The 25,615-nt window shown below is 43.2% G+C and overlaps 2 protein-coding genes across 3 annotated transcripts in view; both read left to right on the plus strand.

Moving 5' to 3' along the window:
• SYNPR (synaptoporin) overlaps positions 1–3,305 on the plus strand; it is a 137,154-nt gene extending 133,849 nt beyond the window's left edge. For both annotated transcript variants that reach the window (XM_075833975.1, XM_075833977.1), the window contains one exon: positions 1,415–3,305. In XM_075833975.1, coding sequence (XP_075690090.1) covers positions 1,415–1,735 — 321 coding nt within the window. In that variant the 3' untranslated portion in view covers positions 1,736–3,305. The remainder of the gene's footprint in view (positions 1–1,414) is intronic.
• A 12,183-nt stretch (positions 3,306–15,488) lies between these two features.
• SNTN (sentan, cilia apical structure protein) lies at positions 15,489–24,837 on the plus strand. Its single transcript, XM_075832395.1, has 4 exons — positions 15,489–15,672; positions 19,328–19,368; positions 21,285–21,424; positions 24,119–24,837. The coding sequence occupies exons 1-4, from the start codon at positions 15,662–15,664 to the stop codon at positions 24,275–24,277; spliced, it is 351 nt and encodes a 116-aa protein (XP_075688510.1). The 5' UTR covers positions 15,489–15,661; the 3' UTR covers positions 24,278–24,837.
• Positions 24,838–25,615: the final 778 nt, after the last annotated feature.

The following is a 25,615-nucleotide window of genomic DNA, read 5'->3' on the forward strand; positions in this document are numbered from 1 at the left end:
TAGGGGTAAAGGTCTATGCAGTGTTCTTCATGCGTCTTGTATATGAAGTATTTGACCATAGCTCTATAGTAAATGCAAATATCTGAATAATAAAACACAAATGGCTCACGTACACACAGACTTTTCAGCAATTTAATTTTAGGATTATCGGCTATATGGGAATTACCACAACTGTCCTACAGTATATCAAGTTTGTACACCATCCAGCCGCACTTCTTTCATCTGTTGCATCAATTTAATATATCTATATTTAAAACTGGGAATCATATGTGAGGGACCCCCTTCTTTTCAAACGGTATCTCAAAATCTGTAAAATAAAACTGACGTGACAAGATCTTCCATGGCTAGATCTTCATCTCACCGCTCAGGATCCTGTCACACGTTGGTAACCTAAAGTCTCTTGGGTTGTACATCCCGCATGGCAAGAGACTTTAGGGCAGCAAACATGGCTCCTTCCTGGCACTGCCCTGCGCACACTGCTGTTCTGCCTACATGAACTATTGCAATGTAACTCTGTCCTCCTTGTCCTCAATTATCCAGATACCTTGAGTAAACTGTTCTCTTTCGATGCTAGTCAAATTGTGAATATCTGCAGTTGCATGTCCATGTTGGGGTCCACCAACATACCCACAAAGCCAAACCCTTTCTCAAGAAACATTGAACATCAGTAGGTGATCACACACAGTAATACTGATCTAATTTACTGCTATTGCCCACAATACTTTTAAAAGTTCACAGAGGACCTGCCACCTCTCCTGATATAACCGTTTTAGCAAATTTTTCATATTCCCCATGAAACAACACTTCTGGAGCATCTTTTCTTAGATTTCTGCTTTGTGCCATTCCTCTGTTATTCCTCTTAGAAATTTATAAAATTGACAGCTGGGTGTTACCAGTTGGGGGTGTGTCTCTACACAGACTGATACGGTCCAATCAGTCCTGATAGTGAGACTGTGTAGGGCCACACCCCTTTGACAAGAGAAATGGAAACACCCAGTTGTCAATTTATTAATACATTTCTAGGAGGAATAACAGAGGAATGGCACAATGCAGAGTTCTAAGAAAATATGTTCCACAATTTTTATTTTATATGGTATATAAGTATTTACTATAATAGACATGTCACTAGAGACGTCTAAAGGGGTCTACTTTAATCTACTAGATTTTTCAAATGGATTTGTAAGTATAGCAGTGTGGCCCTTCAGATTGCCTAGTCACAGCAATCGAGATAACATTGGAAATCTCAACGTTTTATATCTGGTGTTTCTGACTCTGCTATATCAAGTACAATGTCCAGATAAATCCTGCTAAACATAGCTACACAATTACACAAAGTACAACGATAACTGATAAAACTGTGTATTCACTATTCAGATTCATCTTTACTTACACCATTTTTTGATTTTGCATCTAGGTCTTTGGTTTTCTAAACTTTATTCTTTGGGCTGGAAACATCTGGTTTGTCTTCAAGGAGACGGGCTGGCATGCTTCAGGGCAAAGATATCCTCCAGAGCCAATGGAAAAACAGTCTGGTAGCCAGTCGTTAAACCAAGCTGGATACAACCAAGATACCTATGGACCAACTCCACCATTTAACCAACAACAACAACAACAACCGCAAGGAGGATTTGGACAGCAACCCAACTTCGGACAACCAGGTGGACCTGGCCAGCAAAACTATAACCAAGCTCGATACAACCAACCAGGGCCAACATCTTTTGCCAATCAGATTTAACAGTAATAGAGAAGAACATGTTCCACCCCAATGACCATGGACAGCTTGAAAAGATATATTTCCAGTAGGAATGATATGGTATAAACGTAAGAGACTGCCAAACAGTTTCTTCTAGAGTTGACGCAAATGCAGATGGTGGATCGTGCTATTCTGATACATTTAGGAACTGGTGAAGATCTCTAGTGTATAAAATGACCGTGTTTGTGTGTATAACTGTAAGCACATTTTGTAAACCTAGATGTTTTAATATGTGGCAAAAAAATTACACATTTCACTGTATTAACAACGGTATTGTTCAACCCAAACCCTGCATGCTACATCTTTCTTGACAGATATGCATTTGTTGTTGATTTTCTGTTTTATGCAGTTTTGGGCATGATCCTATGGTTTGGACATGTATTCTTGCAATATAACTTAAGAGTGACATGAGGTATATATGCTGTACTGTAGCCATATGTTATAGTAACACTGTGCAAAAGTTAAAACCTTTGTTGTAATTTTTGGATTCCATCATCACGTGAAGTCTTCAATGTGTTCCAACCAATGTATTGTGCTCTAAAAACAAATGATAATGGGATTTCTACAAGAAGAGGACTCCATACTATAATTATGATAATCATCAACTATATTTGTGCATAGAAACTATCAACTTTACCATAAGATATTTTTTTATATTCTTCATGTGATATTTTAGATGGGGGGGGGCGGTGACGTCTTGCACTGTTACCAATATATCAGTAGCTTGTACAGATATCTTCGTCACACCGTGTAGAGTAGTTGTGACCTTCTTTGTGCGTGTGAGTGTGAAATGAGGACCAAGTTACTGTGGTAAATGTTTACAATCTACAGTATAGTTCACTCTACAGGGAATATAAATATACATAGGTTATGCTAACACAATACACGTCATAGCTTGACAGGAAACTTACCCCATGTATTCGTTAAGAATTAGGACCCCATGAATATATTGAGAAGTGAGGTCACTGCTTCCTAATAAATTCATGGACTGTGATTTTATTAGTTTCGCCTCAGAACGGGGTGTAGTTTGGGGAGGTAGAGCTGGAGGGATGTGTGTCCCGGATGCTCAATGCCAGGAAGGGCACAAACAAGCCATTCTGCCTTGGCCAGGGTTTTTAGATACAGGGCTAGGGCAGGTAACTAAAGGAACGTTTAACTATGAATCTGGACTTAGAGCCTACAAATTGGTGATCTCCACTATGTAGATGACTGATGCCATGTAAACTGGTCAGCAGTGAACTGTTGACTTGTGTTGAGGTAGCAGGGGCACATTTGCATTCTTGGTATGCCCATGTCAATGACAGCTACAACAGATTGCAGGATTGTACTGATCTCTGCGATCCATAACAATGATACCTGATGAAGGGATCGGTAAGACTATGAAATGGACGATAAATACAACAGATAGTAGGATTGTACTGATCTCTGTGATCCATGACAATGACACTTGATCAAGGGATCAGTAAGACTAAGGGCCTCTTCTCATCACCGTTGCCCTTCCGTTGAGGGGTACCGTCTGAGTTTTCCGTCAGATTAACCCCTCAACGGAAAGGCAAATGGAAACCTAAACTTCCCTTTCCCTCACCATTGATATCAATGGTGACGGAAATCTAGCTAATGGTTTCCGTCTGTCACCGTTATGACAGGGTTCAGTTGTTCATGATGGGACAGATAGCGCAGTCGACTGCGCTATTGATTCCGTCAAAACGACGGAACCCTATCACAACGGTGACAGACGGAAATCATCAGCTAGGTTTCCGTCACAATTAAGTTCAATGGAGAGGGAAACGGAAGATGAGGTTTCCGTTTGCCTTTCCGCTGAGGGGTTAACCCGACGGAAACCTCAGACGGAACCCCTCAACAGAAAGTGACGGCGCTGTGAGCACAGCCTAAGAAACGGATTACAGATACAACAGATTGCAGGATTATAGTGATCTCTGTGATCCAAGACAATGACACCTGATAAAAGGATCGGTAAAGTAATGAAACGGATAATAGATACAATAGATTGCAGGATTGTACTGATCTCTGTGATCCATGATAATGACACCTGATGAAGGAATCAGTAAGAATAAGAAACGGATGACAGATACAACAGATTGCAGGATTTTACTGACCTCTGTGATCCATGACATGACACCTGATGAAGGGATCAGGAAGACTATGAAACGGATAGGGTGGATTGCCTCTTTTACTTGCTACAGCGCCCTTGCCCATGCTACCTCCCGTTTTACCATTAAGAGTCCACATGTCTCTCTTTACCGAGCTGGAAGGAAGCTAAAGTTGCATTAATAAGTTATAAAAACCTATAGTTGATAGTGTCGTGCCTGTCCTAGCACAATACTGGAAGGTGAGTGTATGTCATTGCACATCACCATGCACTCAACCCTGACTACAACTACTACTACCCTATGTAATGCCCTTTTGTTCCTTGAATATATTTCACGGTTGATCACTGAATTGTAACCGTATGCTAAATAAAACTGTATTTTTTACTGTAATCGATACAATACATTGTTATTGTTGATTCTCAGAATTGGATATTGATATGTCTGATCTAGTTATATAATCCTATTGTGTATGAGAAAAATCAAGATACCTATCCGGGGTTCTACAGGCTTAAAAGCCATCTGGTGTATTTTCGTGAAGGATACGGTTTTTAATATTGTCCATTGATTATGGACTGCTAGTTGTATATGGCCTGTGAATCGGGTTTCTGTTATTTTATAATACATGTATCTATATTCATGAATTTTAGCTGATAAGAAGGCATTGAAAGAATTTGTTTTTAACACTTACCAAGAGTATTCTAGACATTGTTATCTACTACCTAGTGCATTGATTTGTTGGACTCTTGGCAGACTACAAGCACAAATGATGTAATTATTACTTATACGCATATTATGTAAAACATGTATGGATCTAAGTGGACAATCTCTATTGTAACTGCATTTTGGCTCAAATAAAGTTGTTGCATAAAATGCACATGATCTTTTTTACGTTTATTCTTTTATTATTGCTATTTGATTGAGAAAAGAGACACATTGCAAGGGTCCATATAGGTGTCTTGATCCAATATGCCGAAAATTTTGAGGCGTTAAATATGAACACTATCCCAAAGGTATATTGAAAGGGGTTGTCCGGAATTGGTAAAAAAAAAAAGTCTGTTGTTTTTCCAGAAACAGCGCAACTCTTGTACATGGGCAGTGTCTGGTATTGCAGCTCATCCTTATTCAAATCCGTGAGGCTGAGTTGTAATACCAGGATCGGCCCATGAATAAGAGTGGTGCTTTTTCCTGTAAAGACTTCTTTCCTATCCTGGAAATCCGATTTATGCAGTGTTTCTGGGTAAACACTAAAACTTCGGTTTGTTTCGGTTGATTTACCCCCCCCCCCCGTTCATAGTGAAGGCACATCAGGTGACTATGGTAGCCAATCGCAGTGGTGACTCTCCATCACTTTAAATACAGTAGGTGCAGGAGGCACATGAGGCCAGTGGCCGGGAACTGGAGCGGAATTGGTGGGTATATTGCAGAATTTGTTGTTTCCCAATTTTGAGGCCAAATTTATAATTTTTTAAATCCTGGGAAAACCCTTTTATCTAGGACCAAGTGACCATATCACATATCATGACAAGTGAAGGACCTGCACATCCAGTTACTATGAAATCAAGTGATGGAGAATTTAGAGAAGTATTACGTATTTAAAGGCTATGTACCCCTATGTAAGCATTTTGTTTTTATCAAATGAATGTATACAGTGTTTTTATTCAACTTTTAAAATCAATTTTATGGAAAAAAAATTAACATTTTAAGATACAGCTTCTATGTTTCCTGTATACATAGAAGGTGTATCGTTCTGTCAAAACCGTTTCCGTCAATTCAGCTGAACTGACAGCTCGGCTGAAAGCTGGTCCTTCGTGTGTCTGACACACAGGATCAATTTAATAACGATCATATCTAAGTTATTTAGATGTGATCATTATTAGGTGGATCCCGTGTGTCATACACACGCAGGACCAGAAGAACCGATGGAATCATGTTTGACAGAACAATACAGCTTCTATTTATACAGGAAACATAGAAGCTGTATCTTAAATAGTGAAAAAAGAAAAGAAAAAAATTTAATGAACGTCAGTTGAAATGTTGCTTAAAATTATCTAAAACATTGTTATATATATATATACATATATACAAATAAAAAGAATTTGAGTCCAGTCCAAAGGAACACATAGCCTGTAAGAAAAATTATGAAGCCTATCAGTTATCTGCTCAAATTTGTAGCCTATACTAGAGGAAAATAATAACTAGAGTACTCAACGTAGATCTGGGTAGCACCTCCACTGTTATATTTATTCCAATATAACGACTTTTTCTTAAAAATGGACATTGGGTAGACTAATTGTTCTCCGTTCATTAGCCCATTACTGAAATGTTCCAAACTCTTCAGCCCTTTTTACAACATAGAACAATTACAGTTATTTTAACACTGAGGGGAGGTGTAAGGGTATGTGCACACACACCAATTACGTCCGTAATTGACGGACGTATTTCGGCCGCAAGTTTCGGACCGAACACAGTGCAGGGAGCCGGGCTCCTAGCATCATAGTTATGTACGACGCTAGGAGTCCCTGCCTCTCCGTGGAACTGCTGTCCCGTACTGAAAACATTATTACAGTACGGGACAGTTGTCCTGCAGAGAGGCAAGGGACTCCTAGCATTGTACATAAGTATGATGCTAGGAGCCCGGCTCCCTGCACTGTGTTCGGTCCGGTACTTGCGGCCGAAATACGTCCGTCAATTACGGACGTAATTAGCGTGTGTGCACATACCCTAATAGTGATCCTTGAATACACCTGTAAAGGATCTGCCAGGCACAGCTTCTGTGTATACGCCCATACGTAATCAGTCTGCACCTGCTTCTATGTCTGTGAGACTGACTCCATCTTCCACCACTCAGGATGGCAGGCTTAGGAGTGGGAGAGCCTATCACAGCCTGGCCAGACGGAGCTAGCTCCCGCCCTCTGTCTATTTATACCTGCCTTTCCTGTTCCTCCTTGCTTGTGATTCTTCTCGTGTGGTTTCCTGGCCCTGCTGCAGCTTCTGAACTATTTGACCCTGCTTCATACTGACCCTGGCTTACTGACTACTCTCCTGCTCTGCGTTTGGTACCTCGTACACTCCTGGTTTGACTCGGTTCGTTCACCACTCTTGTTGCTCACGGTGTTGCCGTGGGCAACTGCCCCATTTCCCTTAGCTTTGTGTACCCTTGTCTGTTTGTCTGTCGTGCTGAGCGTAGGGACCGTCGCCCAGTTGTACCCCGTCGCCTAGGGCGGGTCGTTGCAAGTAGGCAGGGACTGAGTGGCGGGTAGATTAGGGCTCACTTGTCTGTTTCCCTACCCCCACCATTACAACACCTTAGAAAGAAGAAAAGTTAGAGAACAAAAACAGATGATAAGGTGGGAGACCATCTTTATTTTTTATGGGGGTCCTCCCTCAACAGTGTTTGACCCATCTAATAGATTTAGCGCTTAGCCTTTTGCTATTGATTAATGTAAAGCAGTCGGTCTACACAACTAAACATAATGCTAGATACATTTATTACATATATAATGCTACACCCAAGAGTTTTCTTGGTGGATTAAAGATGTATCTTAAAACTTTCTGTAAACATCTGAATCACAAACTTCTAATTCAACCATCAGGATCAAGCCATTAAGTCATATAAGATTGACTTATGCTGGACCTTTGTAGGAAATGTGTTCTGGTTAGAAATGTATCTCATTTAGGAATCTACAACACTGCTCTTCTTCATAGACGAACACAGGAAGACAAAGAACGCTCAGGCAAGGAGAGGAAGGGCAGAGCCCTTTTTAGTTATGGGTGTTACTGGGTGGATTGGCAAACTTTAGACAGGTGTGCGCGCTCCCGGCCTTAAGGGCCTACAGAACACAGGAGTGCACTGCAGCCGTGTGTGTCGATGTCTCTGAGGAGGGAGACACTGACATGAAGATACAGTCCTGCGGTCGCGGCTGCCAGTGGGACGTGCCGGCGGTCAGCGACCGTGGGCATAACATAGGAAATACATGCATGGTCAACATCAGAGATATTTAGGTGGAACCTGACTTTTGGTTCACCCTATATTTAAATTATCTATGACGGCATAACAATTAAAGGCAGTAGAGGAGCTCCATGTCTCTAATGTCTTTGATCCTCAGTGGTGCTCAAGGATAAGGCCCAAAGCATTTTGCATTACCCTTATAGTTTCCTTTTTTTCCCGTAGTCATCACTTTGGGTAACAAGAACTCTATTGGCCTCAGGACATATATAACTTTTTCCATGAATACTATTTACCAAAGGTACTAAAATACCAAAGCAGGTGGTTTCTCATGGGACAGTAGACCTGGTCTTGCAATCTGTGTCAGCAATTGGGAGAGCAAGAGGTCCTTAAAGGACGAGTGTCACGAAAAAAAATAATTTGATATCAATTTGCATTTAATGTTTTATTATAAAATCTTTTATTTATGTGTGTGTTTGTGTTTTACTTTTTTCTTTTTTCTAACTTTTACTTCACTATGGGGGCTGCCATTTTGTTTTTCATCTCTGTATGTGTCGATTAACGACACATACAGAGATGGAATACGGCAGCTACAGTGCATAGGAGTCAATGAATGGGAGCCGTTCCATTGACTTTGCTCTATGGCTCTGTACTGCGCAGACGCAGGTCAGAGTCACACAGAGCAGAGCAGCTGTTTGCAGGGAGAGAGCAGGAGCCATCTTGAAGACCAGCTGCACTGCAGGTAAGGTCTGTGTCTCTACATGTCCCACTCTCTATCTCACAGACCCCCGCTCTCGTGACCCCCGACGGGCCCCCCCACACGACGCCCACCCCCCGAACGGCCCCCCGCCCCGACGCCCCCCCCCCTTGTATGAAGGACACCCCCCGCTTGTATGAAACTGTACTGGGAAAGCCCTGAACGATAAATCTCTAGTTGTGCTGAGACTGTTTGGGGATGTGACTAATGAACCTCTCAGTCTCAGCACAACTAGAGAGATTTATCGTTCAGGGGTCTGGGAAAACTGGGTGACCACCATTACTCCTTCTACTGGAGTTTGAGAGGTTCATTAGTCACATCCCCAAACACACTCCAGTAGGAGTAATGGTGGTCACCCAGCTTTCCCAGACCCCTGAACGATAAATCTCTCTAGTTGTGCTGAGACTGAGAGGTCCATTAGTCACATTCCCAGTCTCAGCACAACTAGAGAGATTTACCGTTCAGGGGTCTGGGAAAGCTGGGTGACCACCATTACCCCTTCTACTGGAGTGTGAGAGGTTCATTAGTCACATTCCCAAACAGTCTCAGTACAACTAGAGAGATTTACCATTCAGGGGTCTGGGAAAGCTGGGTGACCACCATTATCCCTCCTACTGGAGTGTGAGAGGTTCATTAGTCACATCCCTAAATACTCCAGTATGAGGGGTAATGGTGGTCACCCAGCTTTCCCAGACGCAGATATAACCAGGAAAGGGCTGAATGGACGGGCTGAGGGTGCACAGGGTTTTTGGTGATCCCCCTCTGTCATGTGATCGGACCTAGGTTACCGGTTCAACAGACGGGGTTCATGTGACTATAAATCTGTCCATAACAAGAGACAGTGCACTCAGGACAAGCCCTGCCCTCATGCCGTAGTTGTGTGGTTCTGTCTGCAGTGATGGCGGTGGGTGGCTCTGACACCCGCCTCCCCCATCGGGTCATCTCAGGACACAAGGGGTGTCCGGATTGGAGACACAGCGCCACACCTGTCCTCAGGTCGTGTCTGGTATTGCAGTTCACCTCCATTGAAGTGAATAGGACAGAGCTGTAATACCACGACCTGAGGACAGGTGCGGCGCCATGTTTTCCTGGACGACCCCTTTAAGACTTTTCCCGTGTGTGTGTGGCAGAGCGGAGTGTGCACGGGCGCCGCTGATACTTCATAGCCGCTTATCAGCTGTTTTGAAGAATCAGCGGCGAGCACGAGGCCTCCCACACACACAAATCCCCCAAACACGCAAAATCAAGTGTAATCAAGCGATTTTTTAATGTCTTTTTTTGCACGTAAAATGTGCAAAAAAAAAAACATGTCAAATACACGGCGTGTGAACCGGTCAACTGAAAAGTCATTCACTTCACTTTCATCATTCTAAGGCTGGGTTCACACGACCTATTTTCAGGCGTAAACGAGGCGTTTTACGCCTCGATTTACACCTGAAAAGACGGCTCCAATACGTCGGCAAACATCTGCCCATTCATTTCAATGGGTTTGCCGACGTACTGTGCCGACGACCTGTAATTTTACGCGTCGCTGTCAAAAGACGGCGCGTAAAATAACAGCTTCGGCAAAGAAGTGCAGGACACTTCTTGGGACGTAATTTGAGCCGTTTTTCATTGAATTCAATGAAGAACAGCTCCAAATTACGGCCGTAGTTGACGCCTCGCAAAACGCGAGTACGAGCAATTACGTCTGAAATGACGGAGCTGTTTTCTCCTGAAAACAGCTCCGTCATTTCAGACGTAAATGCAGTTAACGTGTGCACATACCCTAAGGGTATGTTCACACACAATGTTTTCAGCTGAAAAATCGGAAGCAGAACGCCTACAAGCATCTGCCCATTGGTTTCAATGGGAAACACGGCGTTCTGTTCCGACAGGGCGTTTTTTACGTGGTAGTTTTCCAAAAACGGCACGTAAAAAGACGCCCGACCAAAATGAAGTGCACATCACTTCTTGGGACGTTTTTGGAGCCGTTTTTCATTGACTTTATAGAAAAACAGCTCCAAAAACGGCCGTTAAAAAACGCGAGTTTGATTAAAAAATGGCTGAAAATCAGGAGCTGTTTTCACTTTGTTTAATAAGCGTGTGAACAGAGCCTTAGCCTTTTGGTGTGTCCTAGAACTTCTTCCAGCTGCAGAATCACACCCAATATGGCTGCCGGACACTGCTTAGCAATTTGAAGACACCTTTTCCTGGCTTGTGAGAGGGGGGGTGAGGTTCCCTCCCACATTTACAGCAGCTGTGAGTCCGGTTGCTTTGCCTTATTCACCTTGCTGTAATTCTGGGAAGTGCTCCCCCTGGTGACCAACATTGGAAAACATGTCAAATTATTATTTAATTTTTAATACTTTCCACCATACGGAAAAAATATAAAAATACAGCAAAAAACGTAAAAAATATAATAGAAATAAGTAACGACACTTAAAAAAAAAGGTTTAATTTGCGCCACATTCCCTTTAAAGGTAGCAATAAAATGGTCTAGAATGTGCGCAGGTTGTCGGAAAATGTAGTCAGATCCAGGCAGGTGGTCAGCATTAGGCCGGATTCACACGAGCGTTGCGTTTTTGCGCGCGCAAACAACGCAGCGTTTTGCGCGCGCAAACACTATTTGACAGCTGCGTGTGTCATCCGTGTCTGATGCGCGGCTGCGTGATTTTCGCGCAGCCGGCATCATAGAGATGAGGCTTGTCAACGCCCGTCACTGTCCAAGGTGCTGAAAGAGCTAAATCTTTCAGCACCCTCGACAGTGAATGCCGAACACAACAGCGACAAACCTGTTAAAAAAAAAGATAAAGTTCCTACTTACCGAGAACTTCCCGGCCGTTGCCTTGGTGACGCGTCCTTGGTGACGCGTCCTTGGTGACGCGCCTCTCTTGACATCGAGGCCACCTCCTTGGATGACGCGGCAGTCAAAGTGACCGCTGCAGCCTGTGATTGGCTGCAGCCTGTGCTTGGCCTGTGATTGGCTGGAGCTGTCACTTGAACTGAAGTGTCATCCCGGGAGGTCGGACTGCAGGAAGGAGACAGGAGTAATCGGTAAGTTAGAACTTCGGTTTTTTTTACAGGTTCGTGTATTTTGGGATCGCAAGTCACTGTCCATGGTGCTGAAACAGTTTAACTCTTTCAGCACCATGCACAGTGAATGTCTCCCGACGTCGCGGACCGGAATTTTTTTTGCCGAGTTCGGCCAAAACGAGTTTGGCCGAACCCGGTGAAGTTCGCTTCGGTTGTCGGGTTTCGCTAATCGCAAAGACACTCCGTTTGGATGTTCGGAAACAGAAAAGCACGTGGTGCTTTTCTGTTTACATTCATCCTTTTGACAGCTGTTGCGCAAACACGCAGTTCGCACGGAAGTGCTTCCGTGCGACATGCGTGGTTTTCACGCACCCATTGACTTCAATGGGTGCGTGATGCGTTGAAAACGCTGAATCAACGGACATGTCGTGAGTTTTTTGCAACGGAGCAACGCTGCGCAAAAAACGCTGCCATGTCTGCACGGCCCCATTGTCTAATATAGCTACGGGCAACGCACGTGAAAATCACGCGCGTTGCACGCGCGTATTTTACGTTCGTCTGAATAAGCCCTTAGAAGAAGTACAAGGCTCCATAGTATGAGGTAGGAAATGGATTTAGGCGCATCCTGTACATCTAGAAAAAAAAGGTTTCACCATCATCCCAGATGGAGATTCTTTACTCGAAGAGCAGTGAAACTATGAAACTCTTTGTCACACGATGTTGTGATGGTTGAATTATTGAACAAGTTCTAGGAGGGTCTGGATGCCTTTCTTGAAAAATATAATATTACAAGTTTTGGGTACTAGATTCTGGAGATGGGACATTGATCTATTTATTTATTTACTTATTTTGATTGCAATATTTGGAGTCGGGAAGGAATTTTTCCCCTAATATGGGGCAATTGACATCCGCCTCATAGTGTTTTTTGTCTTCCTCTGGATTAACAAGGTAGGATCATAGGTTGGACTTCATGGACCTCTGCCTTTTTATAATCTTATCACCTATGTCTACCATCAGAATGCCACAGCTGAATGTAGGTCACAACCTAAGCACTGGGCACTATCAGTGGCAGCCTAAGGGGCTTTATACATCTGCGTTAAAGGCTATTGTTTCCGGTAAAAGCACGGACACAGAAAGCCGATATTACCCATTAAAGTCAATGGGTTACATCGGCCACCGGATGGTTTCTGTGGTGCAATTCAACCGTCCCTTCCGGTTTTCCCTTGTTCTGCTCCTATGATGGAGAAGAATAATGGAAACCCACAACGCAGATGTGTATACTGCCTAATAGTTAGAGAGGCAGACAGATAAATGTAGAATTAATCTGAAGGGCAGGACAAGTTCCTATCTTGAAGATGTGTCACCTGACATCCAAGTCTGGTGCGCCCTCTGTGAGAAAAGAGCAGAATGGCCGCTGGGCCTATAGACCAATGGTAAAACGGAACCAGATCATTTACACCCACAAAAATTATATTGAGGACCACAAAATGTATATTCAGGCTTGGTGAAATAATACTAGTTTTTTATTAACTGGAAATTCCAAGATCTTACAGTTCTAAGCTGACCAGACCCAGATACGAGCAAATTTCCATTGCCAGTGTCCACAACACCAGAAAATTGCATCCTGGGTGTTCCACTCGTTGAATGTTGAACAGATGGAGAAAATATTTTTAACCGGTGAGTGATTATGTGAAAATAACAATCGTTTGCATCACCGCTAATTAAGGTCTTCGCGTTGATGGACACCAGTAATACGTATGTATTTGCCTTGTCACTAGGGTACTATGTAATTTTGCATTCGGCTGGGAAATATACAGCTTAAACTTCATGTAATACTTCTCAATTATCGGAGTAATGACACTGTCAGATGGCAAATTAAAGATGCTCTGACAATAAAGCGAGACGATGTGGGGAAGGTGAACCTCCCAATTCATTAATACCCACCAGGGTCAGCCAGCTTTATTAGAGACGCATTATCCGCCAGCCATCTGTGTGCATCTCACATGGGCTCCCTGGTAGAATGAAAGAAAGGCAATTTGTAATTGGAAAGACTACACAGTATATTTCTATCATACACATGGCTAATATTAGAATAAACTGACCCGTAGAAGTTAATGGATCCGCACATTGCGAGTGATACGAATACGACATGAATCTCTAAGGCCTCATTGACAGCAAAATTTGTGCTTTACAGTGTAATTCTACTAAACAGTTTAAATCAAAAGTTAAGTAACTTTTCAAAAACTGTGTTACTGTTTCCTTAAATTATTTCAAAATTCTGCAGGTATCCCATGGAAACAGACAGCGGTTTGTCTCCACTCTGTTGTCAGACATGTGACCTAGCAGCTCAAGTCTAAGGCCCCATATAGATAGGAGTATTGTACCTGTGATTAACTTTTCATATTCTGAATGTAACAACAACACCCCCTGTGGTCCTATTAAACCAAACTTACAGGACCGTAGATCCCTATGATCCTTTTGATTTCTTTGCACACACAGGGCAAAGAATATAGCGCAAACACGTGATAAACCTCAGATGTAAATAAACTGCTCAACTGTTACTTTCAGATCACCGGGGCCCATTATCATGGAAGAACTTGGCCGTGGCCCAACAAGGATCCTCTTGTTCCCTAGTGGGACAGTCTAAAGTTGGCCATGCACAATAGATGTCGGTGAACCCAGGGTGACCATCAAGTGTGTATGGCAGCATCCCAACTCTCCACCGATGGCATATGTCGGGGGAAAGAAGGCTCAGGCATGTTCAATTTCAACATGCCCGATTCTTTTGTTTGTTAGTCGATAAGCCGCTGCCAGAGAAATCTGGTAGCGGCTTTCTCCCTTCTCCCTATTGAAAACACACATGTATGGGGGAGTTGGGAGGAATAGCTGTCGGCTATCTAAAGAGTATAGCCAACTTTAGCCTAAGCTTTCATAAGGACTGCTCATTGAGGATTGCAATGTTTTGAGCAATTAAAGAGCTCTTGTGTCTTTCCTCCGTTAATCCTCCTGGAAATGTATACATAAACTGATAACTGGGTGTTACCATTCAGCTAGTCAATAGTGCATGTGTTTCTACACAGTCTGTCACTGCTAAATCAGTGCTGAAATTGTTAGACTGCAAAGAGACACACCTGACAAGGTGAATGGTAACACTAAGTTGTCAATTTACTCATACATTTCCAGGAGTAATAACAGAGGAACACCAGACCACAGAGCTCTAAAGTCCCCCGTACACATTAGATTAATGTTGGCTGACCATCTCATGTGTATTGGGGCCGCACGACTCTCCTCTGACACATGATGTGTGGGTAAGAAGGAGGGAGCATGTTGAATTTCAACATCTTGTCCTTTTGTAGTCAGGGGAGATAAGCCGCCACCAGAGGTGTTGTGGAGGGGCTTACTCCCCTCTCCTCGTTGAAAACACATGCAGCCTTGGTGGGACCGAGCGTGCAAGTGTATGGGGGAGTTAGTTAGGAAGAGCTGTCGGTTGAAAGAGCGTTAAATAAATTTAGTAATATATATATATATCAAGAATAAAGTCCGTCAAGCAGTCTTTTGAAATCACCTCCTGAGCGCTGCCAAATCTTAGAAGTAAATTCAACTAGTTAATAAAATTCACATACAGTATATACATTGAGACTCGTGTGGCCGATGATATATATATAATGTTAGACCACGTGCTATATACAGTCAGCATTGCAAAACCAATGAGTCAATGTTCTAGATTGAATTTTTTTCATAATCTTAATCTCATATTCATTACTAACAATACATAAATTACCCGTCAGACAACACTGGGGCTCAGCACGGTTACGGATGAGTTACGTAACATTGACCGGCCAGCGCTGAGCACCAGGATTGTGTAATAACCTTGTTAGCTTTTCTTTATAAACCCAGCTAAATAAACCTCGGACATGCATTGTAAAGCTCAATGGTGTTTGATACGGCAGTCGCTTAGCAAAGTTACCAAGTCAACAAAAGTCTAATAAAAAAAAAAACAGAAACAAAAAACCTGGGTGGATCGTTTACGAATTATTCCATTACTGCTCGCCAGAACAGATCTCTGTCCTACACTGAAAATGCCAAAAAGGTAATTTAGAGGTTAATTCTGATGGTGTCATTATGTAGTGCGGGGGTTCCCTTTCGTAGGTATTATTTAGAGCTGTTGAGGTTTATTTAATGTTGCATTGATAATAGCAAAATTCGAGCTATTTCTTAGCTATATCAGTTTCTGGGAAAGCTGGGTGACATTTAATATGGCCACAATTACAGCTCCAACAAGGGTGGTCCGTCAGCTTTCCTGAACGCGGTGTTACCAGAGCGGGGATGTATCACTGTATAACAAGATAAATTTGCCATTTGAAAGGCTCGGAAATCTGAGTGACAACCCCAGAAGGAGCTGTTATTGTAGATATATTAGTAGTCACCCAGTTTTTATAAACTCCTGAATGCTCTTCCTGTATCACTATAGGGTAATATGTGTAGGCAAAGGAACACAATGTACCGTATTTTTCGGACTATAAGACGCACACAGGGTTTAGACAACATAATATTGGAAAAAATTTAATTTTTTACTACTTTGACTAATTTTACAAAGCAAAAACTATTTGTTAAAAAAATTAATTTGTTCTGTTTCACCACATTCTGAGAGCCATTTTTTGGTACATACGATTTTTTATCACTTTTTATTTCATTCCTTTTTTTTATTTTTTACATTGTGCTTGGGAAAAAATGGGAAAAGTTTTTTTTTTTTAACTTTTAATATTTTTATACACTCATGAAAATGTATCTAACTGTAATCTTTACTCTATCTAGCTGTAAAATGCAGCTGACATCCACAGGGCATGGAGCGGGCTCAGCGTGTGAGCCCGCTCCGCTCCAAATATCATCCCCTCCCCGCTCCATGATGTGCCGGCACATCATGGGTCGGATAGGGGTTAAGTAAGAAGTGGTCAGGGGGCCCGGCGCTGCCGACTATAAGACACAGGGACTTTTTAGCTAGATTTATTCTTGCTAAAAACTGTGTCTTATAGTCCGAAAAATACGGTATATATATTTCACAACAAACACATCAGATACACATTTTGACACAATGTATGTGGTACTATTAGGGTCAGACTGGTCCAGTAGTGTACCTGAGGATCCTCAGATGGGCCCAGGTTCTGGTGCAGTAATGGCCCCAAAGGCCAAACAATAGACAACCCTCTTTTGAAGCTGATTCGTGATGACGGGCATGGACGGCCGCGGACTGTCACCCGCATTTGCGGGCCATGCTCCTATTACTACAGAGTTTATTTAAAAATAACCTATTAAACCTAATTGATGATATGACCTGTGTGTTCTATAATAATGGAATAGTTTAGGATAAAGTTAAGAGCGGACGTGCACATGTTCTGTATAAATTGATGGTGGGCCCTTCGGACCATGTGCTCTGCTGGGTCCAAGGCATTTAATTCCGACACTAAGTGGAATAATATTTTCTGCGCTATTAAATAGGTTATATAAAATGTTGGCGTCTATCCTCATGTCCCACGCTGCACTAGATAATTAAATTGTGGTTTGCTGTGCAGTCAATATATCATGTTTATTGTTACACATTTAACATGTCATTGTATAAGAATCCATCTGGTGTGCAATGAGATCACTAAATATAATCTAAAAATAAATAACTTTCATTGTAAGGCTTATTTTTTTTGCCCACCGAAGTTTTTCTCTAATACAAAAACGGGGGGGGGGGGGACGACGCTGCAAAACACGCTCAAAACGTGCACCGCAGGTTTTTTCCGCCTGACATTGATTTTAATGGGAGGCAGCAACCACTCGAAGAAAGGGCATGGCGGTTTTTTTTCATCGAGTGGCCAAAAGCCACTTCAAAATCAGCGCCAAAAAAAAGTCTATGTGAACTTACCCTAAAGATGTATTCAGTAGGATTTTATTGGCTGTCACATCACAATTTATATTTACATGATCATTTATATGGGACAGGTATGTAAATATCTATACAAGTGTTTAGACTGTACATAGGTTCAATGCTACATTAATGACGTCTCCATGTAGTAGAGAAAGCCATTTTCCGCTTGTCTCAGTTGTGCAAGGGTTCCGTCATTTTGACAAAAAGAATAGCGCAGTCGACTACAGTATTGATTCCATCAAAACAACTGAACCTTTGCACAACAGAGACAAACAGAAACCTATGGTTTCCGTTTGTTTCAGTCAGGGTACCGATCTGACGAGAAGCTCTGATGGAACGTCAGAACGCGACCCTGACACAGATGTCAATGAAGCCTAATAAAGTGAAATTGATAATAAAATAGTATACAGTAAGCTCCCTCTAGTGGTGGCTGCAAGCATGCAGAATTTGATTATATAAAGGCTATGTAAACCTTTGAAAGCGATATTTTTTCCAAATAAAAAGGTCTATCAGTGGGTTTTGTGCAACTTTATAATTCATTTTTATTAAAAATTTATTTAACTTTTTGAGATACAGCCGATTTGTCTTCTGTGTACAGAGCAGCTGTATCTTACGCTGAATCCTGTACCCGTCAGGTCCGCGGGACTGATGGGTTCAGTGTCAGCGGGTCCTGCGTGTCTCTGACAGTTCATAACTTAGATGTGATCGATTACATGTGGATCCGGCATGTCAGAGCCACGCAGGACCCGATGACACTGAACCCGTCACCTGACAGATTCAGATCTTAGCGCACGATACAGCTGCTCTGTATACAGGATACAAAGCAGCTTCATCTCAAAAAGTAAAAATCATTTTTATTTAAAACTAATTGTAAAGTTGCACAAAACCCACTGATAGTCCTTTTTATGAAAAAAAAATAGCTTTCGAAGGTGTACATAGCCTTTAGCGTAGTGCTTTATAAGCTCCATAGCACAAAAATGGAGCGCCAACCACTATAAAGATGTATAAAGAAATCAATCAGCATGGAATTTTGACCTAAAGTGCACATTCACTTTAGGCTAGGGCTACACGGTGACTTTCGCCACAACACAGGTCGCACGGTCAAAGATCGCTGTATGTCCCTGCGTGCATCGCACATAATTAAAGTGAATGTGGTCACGTGCTAACCCGCAGGTTGCCGTTACCCGACAATCGCAAGAAATCCAGCAGGTACAGATTTCCTCTGATTTTCATGTCGCGGTTGCGGCAAGTCGTGGGTCGCAACGAGACCACATTAACTTTCATTACCTGGGCAACACAGCGATCTTTGGCCACGTGACCAGGGTGGTGGCCAAAGTCGCCGATTATCCCTAGACTTAATCCACGTGGTAGAATAAGGGCATGTTCCAACGTGGCTGATTAGCAATTTCAATACAGTACAAAAGAATGGGGTTTTCAAAACCCCATTTACATCTAGTGTAAAAAACTCCTCAATGAAATCAGAGCATAGGGTGGATTTTCAAATCTGCAGCACGCTTGTTCTGTTGCAATACATAGGCTTAAACCTGCAACAAATCCGCTGCTAAATCCGCAACAAAATCTGCACGTAACATATGTTGTGGATTTGTTGTGGCTTTTACGCGGATTTGCATCAAAATCTGCTGCGGAAATTGTCCACCACATCTGAACGTGCCCTTATAGGAATTCTAGGCACATCTAATTCTCTGTTTTTCAGCTGTAGGCCTATATTGCCGGAGGACGCCCTTAAAAAGCAGTCTACTTAAAGCTCTATGCATCATTGTTCATTCTGCTTAAAAAATAAGTACTGTCAAAATTCTCCTTTGTTTTACCGCAGCAATGCTATTCCAATCTCCAAGCAACTATCTTCTATTAAAGGTAAATCTACCTCTTTTTGTGTCAAATGCCCAATGCTAACCAGATCAATTCAGTCATTTCTGTGCTGCAGAGATATCAGGCAAAATATTACAGGATATAGGTCTATATGTGAGTATGTGTTCTCCAATCACACCCAAAGCTGCATCCCAAATTCTGATGGTTATCACTGGGAACTAACCAACACTACTGTACATGTCCAGCAGTGAAGAATGGTTTTCCTGGGCCCCAGTGAAAAATATATTACAGGGCCCTAAGCCCCAGTGACTTCACATGACACCGTGTCTTATGCAGATAGGATATATAGATTCCATATACATTGTCAAACATATTGACTCATATAGCACGATTACATTACTAAGTAATATAATTACACCACCTACTTACAGTCCTGCATTCCTAAATGGTTGGGTGGACTGTGTGGGCCTACTAGATCACTTTTTTTGTTATTTCCGCAGCCTCTATAGCTCCACCATTGTGTTTGTCTTTACACTACAGTGAATATAAAACCCTTAATGGATATTTACATTTTGTTTATTTCTCAAATGCATCTAAAATAGAAAATGTAGCAACTTTGCAAATTGGTTTGATTAAGAATATAGTTCTATTTTGTGTATACAGCTCCTATGCAGACCCATGTGTCTCCATGGGAACAGACTACAAACACATCCTACGTGTCGTCTAATCTTGATTATCACGGTCTGTGGGTATGTGAACCTACTAGGAGGCAGTTGGCCAAGCAACAAAGCACCCAATCAAATACAAAGTCCCGCACTAGGGTACCTGAATAGTCCAGACAGTGGCCGAGGCTTTAGGATTGATGGAGGTGGGTGCAGCGGTTGCTCCAGACGTGGCGGATGACACTGGACGTGGCGGATGACACTGGACGTGGTAGATGACACTGGACGTGGCTGATGACACTGGACATGGCTGATGACACTGGACATGGCTGATGACACTGGATGTGGCAGAAGGCAGCAGGGGCAGCAGGTGCAGCAGGACATGAATCCAACACTAACAGGCTCAGGAACAAGGACACAGCACGGAATACAGGATACCGGTAGCACAGCACGGAATACAGGATACCGGTAGCACAGCACGGGAAACAAAGGGAACAGGATAACACTAAGGGACCATTTGCAAGACTGACATGGAAATACTAAAAACGCTCAGGGAGTGAGCAAAAGGGCAGGGCCCTTCTTATAGTCCAGGGGAATAATGGGATAATTGATGATGATGATTCCCATGTGTGCGCGCTGGCCTTTTAAGGCCGGGGACGAGCGTGCGCACTGCGGACCGGAGCGGAAGTGAGCGCTGGTGTCTCCTGGTAAGGAGATGCAAGCCAGCACTCACAGATCATTGGCTGCGGCCACCGGGGGCTGAGAGATCCCGGCAGTCCGCGGCCATGGAAGCTATACATTGCTGTTATGTATTACTTCCTTTCACCCATCCTCTCTTCTATGGTCTGAAGAACATCAAGAGGAGGAGGCAGGTGGAAAGGTAACATGCTGTTGACATAGAGACACATATTTCCGCATAGGAGCTGTATACACAAAACAGTTTTATGAAGACTATTTGCAAAATTACTTATTTTTAGATACATTGGAGCAATAAAAGAAAAATTGCAAAAGTATGCATCCCCCTCAAGGTCTTTTATTGTCCTTTTATACACTAAGTTAAGTTATATTATAACTCTTTTAGTACAAACTGAAATCATGTAAAGTGCAGTGCATTGTGTTCCATGACACAAGATCTTCACATTGTGACTAACTACTGCTGTACAATTAATACAACTTGATTGGCAGATTTTGGAAATAATTATATATTATGTAACAATTGTACCGTATAAAGTTTAAAAATAGTTTGTTATAAAACGGAGGTTTCACATTGTCTTATATTATCTTTTGTCTCCTAACTAGCTCTGGGAAAAGGCTCTGAACTAGAGAAAGCCATCGCCACTGCCGTCCTTGTGTATAATTCATATGCAGACAATGATGGGAAAATTAGCAAGGCTGAAGCCAAAGATTTGTTGCACATTCAGTTCCAGAACTTTATACAGGTAATAATTGGAGAAAAGGCATAATTTGAAGCTCCTGGGCCCCAATGCAAAATCTGAAACAGGAGCCCCACCATCAAAGTACTATTTATAATGCTTATTATGTGGCAAAGAGACCTTTAGGAAGCAGGGATGGGGTGTGACTGCTACCTCAACACCCCCTACAGCTGCGTCCCTGAAGGGATAATATAGTTAAACAATAAATGGAACTCCAAGCATTCTAATCAGGGGCGTAACTAGGAAAGACTGGGCCCCATAGCAAACTTTTGACTGGGGTCCCCCCTCCGCTGGGTGTCACACAACCCCCCCCCCTTGTAGATAGTGTTTTTTTACAGCCCCCCCCCCCTTGTAGATAACGCCATACAGCCCCCCTGTAGATAGCGCCATACAGCCCCCCTGTAGATAGCGCCATACAGCCCCCCCTGTACATAGCGCCATACAGCCCCCCTGTAGATAGCGCCATGCAACCCCCCTGTAGATAGCGCCATACAGCACCCCCTGTAGATAGCGCCATACAGCCCCCCCTGTAGATAGCACCATACAGCCCCCCTGTAGATAGCGCCGTACAGCCCCCCTGTAGATAGCGCCATACAGCCCCCCTGTAGGTAACGCTATACAGCCCCCCCTGTAGGTAACGCCATACAGCCCTCCCTGTAGATAGCGCCATACAGCCCTCCCTGTAGATAGCGCCATACAGCCCCCCCTGTAGATAGCGCCATACAGCCCCCTCTGTAGATAACGCCATACAGCCCCCCTGTAGATAACGCCATACAGCCCCCCTGTAGATAGCGCCATACAGGCCCCCTGTAGATAACGCCATACAGTCCCCCCTGTAGGCAACGCCATACAGCCCCCCCGTAGGGAGCGCCATACAGCCCCCCCCTGTAGGGAACGCCATACAGCCCCCCTCCTGTAGGGAACGCCATACAGCCCCCCCCCCTGTAGGGAACGCCATACAGTCCCCCCCTGTAGGGAACGCCATACAGCGTCCCCAACCCCCCAAAAAAATGCGACCTACAGTGTGTCCTACAAAAGATATGTATCCCCTATCCACAGGATAGGGGATACATGTGTGATCGCTGGCAGCAATAGGGAGACCGGGGGACCGAAAGTCCCCCAAAGTTCTCCATGACTAACCTCTGACTTCCGGCGTCTGCGCAGCACAATAAAAATGAAAGGAGTGCGGGTCACGCATGCGCACAAGCGCGACCAGCGCTCCATTCATTTCTACGGAGCTGCCGACACAGACCCCGGAAGTCCGAGGTTTGTGATGGAGAAATTCAGGGGACTTTCAGTCCCCCGTTCTCCCTATCAATGCCAGCGATCACACATGTATCCCCTACCTCCCTGCTCTGCCATAGTGTTTAGTGGCGTCCCGCTGTAGCAGCCATAGCAGCTGCTAGCGGAGCCTCCGGCCCTCATGCCGCGGGCCCTGTAGCAGCCGCTACGGCTGCTATAGCGGTAGTTACGCCACTGATTCTAATATATTCTGTAACGGTGATAGAATAATTATTATTAGATACCCTTAAAAAAAAGGGAACAGAGTTGTTATCAGTCTCAGCAGATTGGTGACAACCCTAAAGGCCTTTTTACATGGGCCAATGATCAGGCAAACGACTTAATATGAACGCTTGTTCCCGATCATTGTCCTGTGTAAACAGGGAAACGTTTAGCCGATAAGCAAGCAAACGCTTGTTTATCGGTTGATCTGCACATTTATACGGCCAGTAAAATGGTCACTAGTTGGCAGCACATCTTTCTGTGTAAACGGGAGATGAGCTGCCGACATGATAGAAATGTATGGGGACGAACGATCAAAGTAATTATCATTTGTTCCCATTGATTACCGATCATAGCTCCTTGTGAAAGGAGCAACCGAGCGCCGATCAACGAGGGTATTTCGACGATCGGTGCTCGTTTTCATGGCCCATATCGAAGCGTGTTAAAGGACCCTTAGAACCTAAAGGTAGGTAAACAACCATAGAGGAAAAAGAAATGTGGACTAAAAAGGACCTGAGACTGGACAGAATGTGACTGGGCAACCACGGACTGGTAACTGGCATAAGTACGACATTATGCCACTGGGTCAGTTGGTTTAGGCCATAGTGCCATTTGATAAGGAATGTTTCCCATTGTAGGTAGAGAATGGCTACGCTCTCTTGGTGAGGGGGTTAAAAATATGCCCACACGGCGCAAATTCTCAATCCCTGAAGTTAATTTTTCCCTGTCCTCCCTTGCCCTTATTTATGATGCATATTCCTTATTTCCATTCTCATCTACACATGTGCAGTTGCCAATATACAGCTGGCAGGCTACCCTGCCATGTCTCTAGTAGTGTCCACTGGGTCATTCAGCTCATCTCTTGTCTCCATCCCTCACCTCTCTTATATAATATTCAATTGGTTGTATAAAGAGATTTCTACTCCTTGCCCCTGTCCTTGCTAACATAATTACATGAGAAAATAAGTCACTTTCCCTGACAAGAGCAACACACTCATCTTCTGCTGCTGCCATCATTCCCATCAGCGGAGCACAGAATGTTTATTTCCACCCACTCCAAAGCAAGTTATACCCACAAAATAGATAAATATTGATAATAATTAAATTATATGTCCCAATAAGTCACTTTTATTGTCATCAAAACAACTTAATGTACATGAAATAAAAAGCAATTAATCACATTTGCTTATGTAATAGGGTCAAGAAACCAAACCAAAATACAAAGAACTCATGAAAGATCTGGAAGAAGACGGCAAAGGACAAATGGGTTTTGAAGATTTCATGATTCTACTGCTCAGCGTAACTCTTATGTCCGACCTCTTCAATGAAATCCGCCAAACGAAGAACACCAAATAAAACTGGAGACATCAACCCATCAGGATGACCCTACAGCTGCCGAACAAGTCTACACCCCATGTTCTTTCCCAGGCATTAATGTCAAAATATAGTATTGTGATAGTATTGGTGTCAATTATTCAAAAAGTCCATGGATGATATTAATAGGGATAAGGACTCGTCCCCTTAGATTCTGAGGACAGGCTCAACTCCCTTCAGCTTTTTATATAAAAGTAGGGAAACTGATGGCATAACTAGTTGGCCATAATGGTGAAATGTATTATTTGCAATTGTGAAAGAGACTGAACAGCCAGACCATGTCAGCCATGCAAATATAAGCTACTCCTCTTAGGGGAAAAGTGTAAAAAAAAAAGGTGTGTGGGAGGATGAGATATAATATCATAATGTCTGCAAGTTATTAATACTTAAGGGGGGCTTTATGTATGCAGCCTACCAATACACATATCATTTCATTTAAGCTATCGAGCAAGAATTGGGTCATGTATGGTGGAGATACTGAGCTCACCCAACTTTTGGTGTACCCAGTCCTTTTCTGTATTAAAAGGTATTATGACCAAAAATTGAGAATTACATTTTTATTAAGATTTTTTAAGCAAACGTAGCAATGTCATACTCCCATGCAGCGGATAATAAATATAAGATATTTATTTTTTACAGGGATTTCATAGGCTTGTCTGAGGTCTCATTGATAGGGAATTGATCTAGATAATGCAACCTCTAAGTCCTAAAAAGCTTTGCCGCTGACTAATGTAACTCCACACCGGGTTGCTCACCTCTGCTCACCGCCGCTCTCCTGCACCAGGTCCCATTCATAATCTCCCCCAACCAATCCCAGAGGCTCAGCGCCTACTTAAAGCAGTTTCACTGGTCACCCGGCACCTGAGCAACTTTGGTGCAACTTAGTTTGTTCCTGTGAAGGTTCCTATCCGTATTCTGCTACCTGCTGCCAGTCCGTATTCTGCTACCTTCTGCCAGTCGATATCCTGATAAGTATTATGAGCCTGTGGCTTGCCACCTGTTGGCAACTTATATCCTGCTGCGAGCCTGAAGACCCGCTTCCTGATACGAACTGTGATCTCAGATCTATTCCTGCCTGCCATAGTAGCATCTACCAGTACCTGTATCCACATTGTACTACACCGTTGACTACTGGTCCGCTGGGCCAGCTGCTGCTCACAACGGGACCACCTCAAGTGGTAGCAACCTGGTAGTCTCCCCGCATCGAAGTCCAGATCACCGTACGGGGGTTAAAGTTTGAATACCGGGGAGGCTACTTAGACAACGCCCTTAGAGGTGGCCCTAAATCAAACCGGTTGAGTAGCACAGTGGGTCCACAAC

Source organism: Rhinoderma darwinii, chromosome 7 (assembly GCF_050947455.1).
Source record: "Rhinoderma darwinii isolate aRhiDar2 chromosome 7, aRhiDar2.hap1, whole genome shotgun sequence".
NCBI lineage: Eukaryota > Metazoa > Chordata > Amphibia > Anura > Rhinodermatidae > Rhinoderma > Rhinoderma darwinii.

Coding starts and splice junctions, on each gene's coding strand:
- SNTN (XM_075832395.1), top strand. Junction 19,369..21,284: donor GCAACTATCTTCTATTAAAG/GTAAATCTACCT, acceptor TCTCCTAACTAG/CTCTGGGAAAAGGCTCTGAA. Junction 21,425..24,118: donor AGTTCCAGAACTTTATACAG/GTAATAATTGGA, acceptor CTTATGTAATAG/GGTCAAGAAACCAAACCAAA.